This window comes from Mangifera indica, chromosome 13 (assembly GCF_011075055.1).
Source record: "Mangifera indica cultivar Alphonso chromosome 13, CATAS_Mindica_2.1, whole genome shotgun sequence".
Lineage (NCBI taxonomy): Eukaryota > Viridiplantae > Streptophyta > Magnoliopsida > Sapindales > Anacardiaceae > Mangifera > Mangifera indica.
The window spans coordinates 14,681,310-14,692,987 of NC_058149.1; the positions used below are offsets into that span (position 1 = coordinate 14,681,310).

The 11,678-nt window shown below is 35.7% G+C and overlaps 2 protein-coding genes across 3 annotated transcripts; both read left to right on the top strand.

The window, feature by feature from the left end:
* Positions 1-3,884: 3,884 nt before the first annotated feature.
* Positions 3,885-7,066, top strand: LOC123195117 (ubiquitin C-terminal hydrolase 22). The gene is made up of 3 exons (XM_044608728.1): positions 3,885-4,975; positions 5,453-5,571; positions 5,708-7,066. Exons 1-3 carry the CDS (start codon positions 4,206-4,208, stop codon positions 6,487-6,489), a joined length of 1,671 nt encoding a protein of 556 aa, XP_044464663.1. The 5' UTR covers positions 3,885-4,205; the 3' UTR covers positions 6,490-7,066.
* A 778-nt stretch (positions 7,067-7,844) lies between these two features.
* LOC123195118 (probable folate-biopterin transporter 2) lies at positions 7,845-11,403 on the top strand. Of its 2 annotated transcripts, XM_044608730.1 has the most exons (5): positions 7,847-9,229; positions 9,838-10,097; positions 10,178-10,273; positions 10,334-10,504; positions 10,575-11,403. In XM_044608730.1, the coding sequence occupies exons 1-5, from the start codon at positions 8,863-8,865 to the stop codon at positions 11,175-11,177; spliced, it is 1,497 nt and encodes a 498-aa protein (XP_044464665.1). In that variant the 5' UTR covers positions 7,847-8,862; the 3' UTR covers positions 11,178-11,403. The 2 variants fall into 2 exon arrangements, with proteins under 2 accessions (XP_044464664.1, XP_044464665.1); XM_044608729.1 differs by having other exon boundaries at positions 7,845-9,229; positions 10,178-10,504.
* The last annotated feature ends 275 nt before the right edge of the window (positions 11,404-11,678 follow it).

Consider the following 11,678-nt stretch of genomic DNA (forward strand, 5'->3'; position numbering starts at 1 on the left):
TAATAGATACACCATAATCTCATAACAGATTATGGTGTATATGAAGCTTGATTTTGCTTATCTTTTGAGAGGAACTTTGGTTTCTAGGATGTGTAGTTATTCTGACTGATTTTTTGAGGGGAGCTTTAGTTTCTACTTTCTAGGATGTGTAGTTTTGCTGACTTCTTGTGTATTAGTTGGTTGGTAAAAGGTTATAGAATTTTGCAGGTCTTGGGTAAGAATTAGGGTATGCTGTCGTAGTATAAAGGAAAAATTGGCAGGGAATAGACCGAGATTGGTGAATATAGACTTTTGATAGCTTTTTCTTGTGTATCTGTTTTATTCAAAGGGATTATGGTGTTTTTGTAGTTCTGCTTGTTTGTCAGGAATATGAAAGATACAATCTGATAACAGATTACATAATTTTTTTCTGTGATTGCGCAAGTTGAATACAAATTGGTACGTGGAGCCTGAGGAATACTAGTTGAATTGGATTGTCTTGACCAAGTAGAATTGTCAGTTGTAGTTTATTTATAGCCCTTGTCTGGCTGAAGTAGGAGTATCGGTTTCAAAAAGTGTCCAAACTGAACGGTAATTTCTTTCTTTCTATTATGTCGGTAGTTTTCAAAGGGTTTTAGGATAGGCAATCCTTCTTTTTCAAAGAGTTCTAGGGTTCATGGGAGGTGTGAGCGATGTCTTAAGATTTGGTCAAGGGCGTCTGGGTTTTGGCTGGTTGGACTAATGACAAATTAAATAAACAATAGATTAATGTTCAACCTAACAGAATTATGGCTTGATGGTATATAGTGCATAGTCTTTACTAGATGGACTCAATTCAACTGCAATTGCAAGATTTTTTTCACTCTCGAATTTGGCCAAGTCAATTGTTGGAGGTCTGGCAGTGGCAGCGCTGGTGGTGCTGGCAGAGTAGGGATTGCACGGTGCAGTCACAGCAAATTGCAATGGGTGTGCGCCTGCTGGTGAGCTAAAGTTGTCTGAGATTCGGTTTGATGAAATGGGTGTGTGGCCGGCCGTTGCACCTTGGTCTGTCCATAGTTGAGAGAACTTGTTTTTTTGTTTTTCCCTCCCTTTGGTCCAATGTTAATTAAACTTAAACATCAACCTGAACCAAATTGACCACCGGCTCTTAGTCAAACCAGTTTGATCAGTTGGTCTGGTTTTAAAACACTAGATGTGAGCGGGTTTCGAATATGGCGATTCTACTGGAGAGGACTTCCTGAATATCTAGGACAAGCATCACTACTTGTAAAAATACATCTAAGATGAAGCCGTCAGGAAGAATACCTTGAATGCAATTTCGTAAATGGGAAACTGCCTTGCAATGATATTTGCCTGTCAAGATAAGCTTCTGTGACACAAACTGGTGTTCTCTACCAGTTTGTGAGGAACGCTGACAATGGCATCTGGATTTTACTCTATGTTTCATTGAACAGTAATCATGAGATTTGAACATTTTGATACAAGATTTTGATATCGGATTGTATGAAGCCTGTACCTAGGAAAAACTTTGGCTTTTCTGTCTCATGAATTGAGCTGTAGAATGAGCATTATCAGTCCCTCATCTTGTTCAAATAAAACATTACTTGAACAGTATTATGTTACAATCCTAAATGTAAGATATGAGCTTTGAATCTATCATTAGAAAATATAAATTTATATGGTTTTGGACTTCTAAATCTCAACAATTAGCTCTCAGGGTCTAATTCTACTAAGGTTCCAATGAATTGTTTGGCACGGTACCTACCAGTACTATCTTCTCTTCTATCTCTTACACTGTACAGGAAAGTGCCTAAAACTATTTTAACAGTTAAAACTATGATTGAATTTGATTCGAATTGTTTAAGTTCAAATTTATCAAATTAAATTCGAGTTAAAAGATTAAGTTTATTTTTATAAAATGGGTTGAGTTTAAATTGATTTGAACATTTTATTTTGAATCAATTCATATGGAATCCAAAATTATTTTCAATCCAAATTCGAGTTTTAATTTGTCAATTTCATACTGACTCATTTAGATTCAAGTTGATCTTGAACTAGATTTTATTTTGGTTTTGTCCAAATCAAATCCAACTATAAAACATGACATGTTACAGCATATTACATTTAATTGTCATCATAACAAAAATACTTCGGAATAATATTATAAATACGTAGAGTAGTGTTATATGCACAAATAACGATGTGTCATTATATGATTAGATAGATAAAAATTAAAGATAAAACAAGATCTAATCACACGGTGACAAATCATTATTTGTGTATAAAGTTATACGTATAATTTTATTTTATTAAAATACGTATAATATGATATTACCTTTTTAGTATCACAACATTTTCTTTACAATAAAATTATGCGTATCCATCTCAAATATATAAATAGGTATACACTTAATATGTATCATCATATGATTGAGTGATTTTGAACTAAGAATAAAATAACTCAATTACATAATAATACATATAAATATATATTATTTATATACTCAAAATAAATACATATAATATTTTTCTTTTTCTTATTTTTTCTATTTTTAACTTGGGAAAGTGCATTTGTTAATGAATATTGAATAATAATACTAAAATTGGGCAAACATAGTCACCTCAAATATTATCTTTTATCGGCTTGCTGCAGTTTAACTCATAGTCAGCTGCAGCCCACTTCAATTACCAAGAGCCCAACCAACTGATTTAAACTAAGGGTGGGTTTGGTTTGATCTAAATTGAGTTTAAATAAAGATTAATTCAAATTTAGTTTGATTCTTAAATGATAAATTTGATATTGAGTTCAGTTAATTTGATTGATAAATAGTAATGCAAAAGAAGGAGAACCATCAATAAGGTTAGATTTGAGTTGAATCGAGTTTAAACATATGTTGGCTTCAAATTCGATTTGAATCTTAAATAATTATATTGATTTAGAGTTTAAACTCATTTAAATTAGTCGAAAGTATTGTTGTAAGTTGATGACAAGATAAATAGTATCATTGACGTGATAAATTATATCTCTAACAAGATGAATGATATCATCAATTAGAGGACTCGAATTGAGTTATTAAATTGAAATTCTAACTGAAATTCAGTTTGAATCGAGTTAAACACTAATTTGAGTTTAAGTTGGCTCGATATAAGTCCAACTTTAGTCGCCATTCACTAGCCAAATAAAAAAAAGGAGAAAAATAAAAAGAATCATTAAAGAAGACTCATCGATGAAATAAATTTTGTTACAATAACATCATTGAGACATCAATCTCAAATATGATTAGACTCAAACCGAATCGAGCTCAAACTTAAGTTAATTGAGTTTGGGTCGCCCTCAAGGGAGTTGAAATTAAACTCAAATCAAGTTTGATTATAATACTAAGTTAAGTTCAGATTGATATTATAGTTAATCTAAAATCAATCAAAACAACGTTGTTTTAGTGTATATTAAATAAAACGATATCATTTTAACATATTCAAATTAAACTTTTTCAAATTCATAAATTTGATAAATTAAATATTTCTAAACTCAAACTTTAAGTTTGAGCTTAATCTTAAATATAATCATATAAAATCATTAAATTTTAGTTTAAATCATTTGAATTAAACAAATTTAAGACGATCTTAACTTAAATTCAACCCTAATGTCAAGATAAACTTGAGGTCCACGGACTTAATTTTTTCAGTTGAAACTTGGTGCATTCGAGCCGCATATTGCTAAGATCAAACGCACCCCAATTTATAAACCAATAAGAATGAGTACTCAGCTAAAAACTTCACACCTCATCAGAATCATCATCACCATCTAATAAAAAAAATCAGGCGGTTAGATATCTCTGAAGAAGTGGAGGAACTGTTGAAGAATTTGTTCTCTTTCATAGAGGATTCATGAATGCACCGATTTATTGACCAAAATGACTTATTCTGTAAGTCATTCCTGAATACAACATACAACCCTGCCTTTTCCTCCATGTTTTCTTTCTTCAAATCCACAAAAAAAACTGAATCAAAACCAAACTAAACACTAATCTTTTTTATCTCCCGAAGCTCCAAATCTAATCCCATATCTGTCTTTTCTTTATTCTTTCTTTTTCATTAAGAAAAGGATATATATTTCTCAAAAACAATTCTTTCTCTTGTTTTAATCTAGTAAATAATTGATTTTCTTTTTACAAATCTGTTTGTGTTTTATCATATAATTCAAAGCCCCTTTCCATCTCCGTCAGATGTCTATTAGAAACCCTTTATACACAAACCCCAAGCCCTGTAAGCATCTTGCAGATTACAAGCTTAAGAATGGCTTGAGTGGGTTCAAATCACTGCAAAACTTGCTCAAAACCAATCCAAATGGAAAGTCAAGTGTTAAAATCCACCCAACAGAAATACCCAGATGCAGTTTTTGTAATGGGTATCAGGAAAGATTATATATTTGCTTGATTTGCTCGTCGGTTTCATGTTCTATTCATTGTGTTTCTCATACTGAGTCTGAGACTGGCCATGATATAGCTGTGGATATTGAAAGATCAGAGCTTTATTGTGTTGTGTGTTGTGATCAGGTTTATGATCCTGATTTTGATAAGATTGTGATGTTAAAACACATCACCGATTTACCAAGAAACAGGAATGGAATTGATGAGGCCGGTGGTGTTATGAGGAGATCAAGTAAGAGGAGGAGACTGTTAGCAGGGGAACAATTGGATTTGAAGAATTCAAAGCTTCTGATTTCAATGAGAGATCAGAGAGCTAAATCATGTTATCCATTGGGTTTGAGAGGCTTGAATAATTTGGGCAATACTTGTTTCATGAATAGTGTGTTGCAAGCTCTGCTTCATGCTTTCCCTTTTAGAAATCACTTCTTGAGTGATCAGCAAAACCATGAAGTATGCAGGAAAAAATCATCAGATCGTTTATGTTTACATTGTGACATTGTTGTTATCTTCTCAGCTGTGTTTTCTGGCGATCGGACCCCATATAGCCCTGCTCAGTTTCTTTACAGGTCTGCCATTGATTGATTTTCAGCATATGTAGATATTTTCGTTCATTGGTTTATATCAAGTATTTATGCAACTTCTTTAGGATGTATGACAATGCATGGTTAGTTGATTCACTTTGAGCTCTTCTGATAGAAATGGGGGACACGTTATTTGAACAGTCCATGAGCTTCATATTTTTCATAGAATTGTTATCTGATTTGGAATTATGTAAGGTGTTGGTGGCTTTTCAAAGTTTTGCTATATGATTGAATATGTTTTCATGTGATTGAAGTTGGCATATGTTGGGGTTGTATAGGTGACTCTGAGTGAAACCACATGGAGTATCTAGAAATGATGAAATCATTTCTGTTTGTTCGGATCTCATGTTTGCTAATTTATATCTGGTCCTAGATCTCTTCTTGGTTGCTCCGATCATTTCTCTTAAATGTATAGAGATGAACTTACTCCTGCAATAATAAAAATTTTGTTTTTATTTGAAGTTGGTGGCGGCATTCAGCAAATCTAGCTAGTTATGAGCAGCAGGATGCTCATGAGTTCTTCATTTCAGTGTTGGACGGGATCCATGAGAAGGAGGGCAAGGCAAGGAACCCTATAAAAGGTAATTACATCCTTCAATGTGGTGTTTAGCTTCTTTGTAGCCCATAGTCATTTTGTAACATTTAAGCCATGGTCAATTTGTCACATTACTCCAAAATCATGTTTTACTTGATACTGTCATTTTCTGTTTTTTGCAGATAATGGAGATTGCCAGTGTATTGCTCATAGAGTATTCTCCGGACTTTTGAGATCAGATGTCACTTGCATGTCTTGTGGATTTACTTCCACAACTTATGACCCTTGTGTAGACATTTCACTCAATTTGGATACAGTTAATTGCTCTTCAGCAGATTCACCTAACAAGTCTATCAAACATAATGATAATACATACGTATCTACTCTTTTGGGCTGTTTGGATTTATTTACAAGGCCAGAGAAGTTGGGGTCTGACCAGAAATTCTTCTGCGAAAATTGTCAAGAAAGGCAGGACTCACTGAAGCAAATGTCCATTAAACGGCTTCCGTTGGTGTTGTGCTTACATATTAAACGATTTGAGCACTCTTCAATCAGAAAGATGTCAAGGAAAATTGATCGTTATTTGCAATTTCCTTTCAGTTTAGACATGAACCCCTATTTATCCTCCTCTGTGGTCAGAAGCAGATTTGGAAATAGAATTTTTCCTTTTGAGGGCAATGACTCGGATACTTCTGCAGAATTTGAGATTTTTGCTGTTGTTACTCATTCTGGGATGTTAGATGCAGGACATTATGTGACTTATTTGCGTCTGAAAGAACAGTGGTACAAATGTGATGATGCATGGGTTACTGAAGTTGATGAGGGGATAGTTAGAGCTTCACAGTGTTATATGTTGTTCTATGTGCAGAAAATGCTTTATTACAAAGAAAATGAGGACTTGAGTAGCCAGCCACTAGTTCCTTCTCAGAGCGACCCCTTTGTTGCTATAAATGGTTGTTGCTAAAGCCGAAGCTAATCAAGTGTTAAGTAGATCAAATAATGCCTGAGATTGACTAAACCCCGAGTGAGACAGGAAAAAAGATATTCTTCACTGATGTGTGGCCTCTTTTGCATCAAATCTCCTGGCCCAGGACATGATTAACCACGGCTATCAAGTTTGTGCCATGGAAGGCTAGGATGATAAGATCAGTGCTGATATTTGTTTAATACCCACTGCAATAAGTTCTCTTTTGAAGGTATTTTAAGATTAGTCTCTTCATCAACTGAAAGCAATATTGACCAAAAAAGAGTGGAGCCACTTCATCATAACATCATTTGCATGCCCCAGCTCTTTACAAAATTTCTTGTTTCAGGAATCTCTGACTGCAGTAAGACATGTACAGTACAGATATGATATTTATTCATCAACAAATTGATTACTAAACAACTAATAGAGTTTGACATTTCCAAATTCAGCATCTTGGTGGTGATTATTGGTTTCTGGTTTTTCTTCCAATATACTCGCTGCATACATGATGAAACTGTTCAAAAAAGAAGCTGCACTTTTGTCATTCATCTTATGAAAGCATTATTTTACTGCATAGATTGACTTGATTGTTTCAATTTACAGTGTAGAGATGGTTTTTTTTTTTTTCAAAGGAATTGTAAATGCTGCTACCAGTGTTGCATTTCTTGCTTCTTTCCGGGGATAAAAATCGGGGTTAGCTTTCTTCTCTGGTTGAGAAGAAGTAATGGATATGAATATATGATTTTCATCTAGTAATGTAGAGCTAATTGCAAGCATGGGTGGATTCAAGTTGAATTGGTTAGGGCTTGAATCATGTTTGGCTTGAATAAACCAAATTCAAGCTAAAGTAATTTGAGTTTGTTGAGCCCGAGCTTGGTTCGAGATTGCCGTTATCACTGCAGCTCGTTTTATTAACGATTTTTCTTCTTCTTCAAAGGTGATTATTCTCCTTTTATGATGTTATTGGTTACCAATTTGAGCAAGTTCAAACTCGAACGGACTATTTTAGATTTTAGCTAAATTTGAACTCGCTTTTGTTTAAGCTCGAATTGAATCCCCCTCTAATTGCAATTAAGGTTGAATGTTGAGTAAAGGGTACATGATAAAAATGCTCTAGTTATATGCAAACAGAATGGATAAAGTAATTGAGGTGATCTGGCTTCAGCCATGGCGCTTTAAAGTAATGTTAAACAGTTCAAAAGTGTATTGTTGAAACTGAAAAGACTCTCAGCAAAGCGATATCATATACAAAACAATTTCATTGAAAATGATTAAAAAAGAAGAAACAGATAATGATGAGACTTAGAAATTTTAAGTGCAACACATGGGGGTAGGCCACCTGATCCTATTGAGGGCCAATGCTCACTGCAAAAGATTGCAGATGATTTGTTACTGCAAGAATGCTTTCCGCAAACAGCCACAGGCGGTTTTTGGTAGAGTAGGCCTTGCCAAATTCCACCTAATGCATGTTTTCTTTGTCTTAGCAAGTTCTGGACATGGGTGGATTTAGTCTGAATTGGGTTCCAACAATAATTAAATTGAGTTCATCTCAAATTTGAAATAGTAAACTTGAGTTTGAGTTCGTCCTTGGTACATATCAACGTCAACTCCAGAATTAATTTTAGAGGACAACTTAACTATGCCGATCTAACATAGTTTAACGATAAATGTAAAATGGGGACTTATTTGATTTGTATGTGACAGGCATGTGAGATTGAAGTTTTTCTCTTTGGGAAATCCACAAACGTTGGACTAGAGCACTTTTCAGACAAGGCTTTCCTTCACATGCTCACAACATTATCATCAGACAGGAAAGCGGCAACAAGAAATACAGATCATGCCCCTACAATTTCATAGGACCAACCAAAATTTGCCACGTGTCTGTCAAACTGAAGCTGGGTGCTTGATGATGAAAATCGGAGTCATCCCTGTTGATGATCCACATTAATCTCAACATCTGCGCCAAATTCAACCCATATTGGGTCTTACTTTACCTTAGCTCTTTGGATTGGCCTTCTCAACATATTATATTCAAGCATGGAGGCTTCTCCATTTGGAGTCTGGCTGGTCAACTCTGTCACGGATGGAGACTCTTCTCCTACCTTGAAAATTCTGGGTTTTAGATCTGCATTGAAGTTTCTCACTCTTTCTGTTCATGTTCATCAACTGGGTATGTTTAAAGTTGTGATATCACACACCAAAATGTCAAATTGAGGAGTTTTATTCAGCTTTCAGCTTCAAGGTGCTGCTATTTGAAGCAGACAGTTTTCAACTGTCTGCTTTCGGTTCATATATTGGAGAAAGCACAAGTCAATGCAGGTGTGGTTTTTGGGAGCTGGGTTCTTCAGATTTCTATTGGGAAAGTAAGTTATGGGGGAGGAGATGAATCTGGAGGCCCCTGGAGAGGCTAAAGAGGGGAATGAATCCCAGAACGGAAGGTGCTGTGAGTGTTTGTGGACACCAATTGATTGGATCAAAATGCTGGCCACTGAAATGCACTGGACTTTTGTGTTTGGTGTGGTGGTTGTTTATGGAATCAGCCAGGGCTTAGGTGGAGCTCTTGTTCGTGTTGGGACTGAGTATTATATGAAGGATGTTCAAAAGGTACAGCCTTCTGAGTCTCAGGTCTACTCTGGAATCACTTCAATTCCTTGGATTGTCAAGCCTGTTTGGGGTCTTCTCACTGATGTTCTCCCTATTTTCGGCTACCGAAGACATCCTTATTTCATCTTAGCTGGTAATTGTTAAATTTTAGTTCTTTCTGAGTTGAATTGAGCATGTCTTACCTTAGAGAATTGAAAAAACTCATACTTCAATGTTAATAGATTTAAGTTTCATTTATATCACATTGCAATCCAAGTATAAGGAATGAGACTTGAGTTCTACATTGGGATTTTATTGCGGGTTTTTTTATAATTTTGGGTTTTTCAATCTCAATAACTAGTTTTTATAATGTAGTTCTCCTAAGGTTTTTATCATTTTGTATCAAAACCACCATCATGTTTTCCAATGCAATTGCTGACAATGACACCAACATTGCAGTGTTTACTTGGGGTTGTGGAGCATGGTTGTATATTAGGATCCTAAATCCAGGATATGAGACTTGGATCTTACATCAGAAAATATGAGCTTTTGGTGTAAAGTTTATATGACTTGAACTCACCAATCTCAATAGCTAGTTTTTAAGATGTGTTCTCCCAAGGTTCATTTCATATTGTTGAGTAGATCTTGTCCTGCATTTAGCTTGTATCTCTGTAGAGTGGATTGGTGGGTTCTCTGAAAGTGCAAATATTGTTTAGTTTATAGAATTGGCTCAGCAGATAGTTCTTTCTGCATGAATTTCAGGTTTTCTCGGTGTGATCTCCATGCTTGTGCTCTCATTACACCAAAACCTGCATCTTGCATTAGCTGTGATGTCTTTAACAGCACGGAATGCTGGGGTAGCAATAGCAGACGTGACGATCGACGCATGTATTGCGCAGAACAGTATCAGTCATCCTTCCCTTGCATCTGATATGCAGAGCTTGTGTTCTGTATCTGCTGCAATTGGAGCTCTTGTGGGGTATTCTATCAGTGGTATTCTTGTTCATCTGATAGGACCCCAGGTTAGCATCTGTTAGAACAATTTCGTCTGAATAGAAAGATTATTTTACTCTTTGAAGGTTTTTTCCTCTTTGCCTTTTAGGGCGTCTATGGTTTGATGACGATTCCATCTGGACTTGTCTTGCTAGTTGGAATGCTGCTAAATGAGCCCCAAATATCAGACTTCGATTACAAGCAGGTACCCGATTTCACTTTCTTCATAATACATTCATATACTGATTCTGGGTTTGTGATTCAGGTGAACCGAAAGTTTTCTGATGCCAGAAAGGCTATGTGGACGACATTGAAAGTCCCGATTGTATGGAGGTGTTGTCTATACATGTACTTGTCACTTGCATTGAGTTTGAGTATCCATGAAGGACTGTTCTATTGGTATACAGATTCCGAGGCTGGTCCAGCTTTTTCTCAGGTATGATGTTTGAACCTGTTTACATAGACCGGGCATTTATCCGAATTTGCCTCTCATGTGGTTAATGCAGGAAACTGTTGGATACATACTCTCGATTGGTCCAGTCGGAACCATTCTGGCAGCGATACTCTATCAAAATTCTTTGAAGGATTACCCCTTTCACAACGTACTGTTTTGGGCTCAGTTACTCTCTGGTTTATCTGGAATTCTGGATTTGATGTTGGTATTACGGTTGAACTTGGCTCTTGGCATACCAGATTTTGCAGCCGTTGTCATTGATGAAGGTGTCTCAAAATTGGTTGGCCAAATGAAGTGGATGCCTCTTCTTGTACTCAGTTCCAGGCTCTGTCCCCCTGGCATTGAGGGTACCTTCTTTGCTCTTCTTATGTCGATTGACAACTGTGGACTCCTCTCATCTTCATGGTTAGGTGGCCTGCTACTCCACGTATTGAAGGTTACACGAACACGATTTGATAAATTATGGCTTGCAATTATAATACGAAACATACTGAGAGTTGCTCCACTTTGTGTAATATTTCTGGTGCCCCGAGGCGATCCAGATTCGTCCTTTCTTCCAGCTGAAGTTACAAGTACAGAAGAAGCATCCTCAGCTCAAGAACCTGAGAATATTGAATTGGTAGCCCTTGTTGACAGTGTTGATGAAGGTCTATAACATTACGCAGCTGCAAGCCAGCCTCATTATAGGATTCTTCAGCAGCCTAACATTCTTAGAGCTTTCAGATTCATGTGACACCAAAGCTATTAGGACCAACTATCAATTCTATGTAATGACATTTTTTTTTTTCAAATTAGAATTTAGTATACAATTTGAAATTTTCAAATTACTTAGTATTTCCCATTTATAAATTGTGAATATAAATTAATTGGTTATGATTTAATGTTGTATAATTTGTTAGGAAACAAATCAAAGAAAAAGAAATTGGAAATCAAAATCCTGCTAAAAAACAAGAAAGATTTACATAATTCGACTAACAATGTCTACTTCCACAACTGCACAAGGTTTCCTCTTAAATCTAGGGTTTTGCTCCCTTGACCCGTAGACGCGGAGTTATGCCACTAATAACTCTTGACTACCCCTGCAGAGATGTCCTTTAACCACTAGTAACTCTTGACTAACCCTGCAAAGATGTCCTTTAACTGGAATAAAATGCAC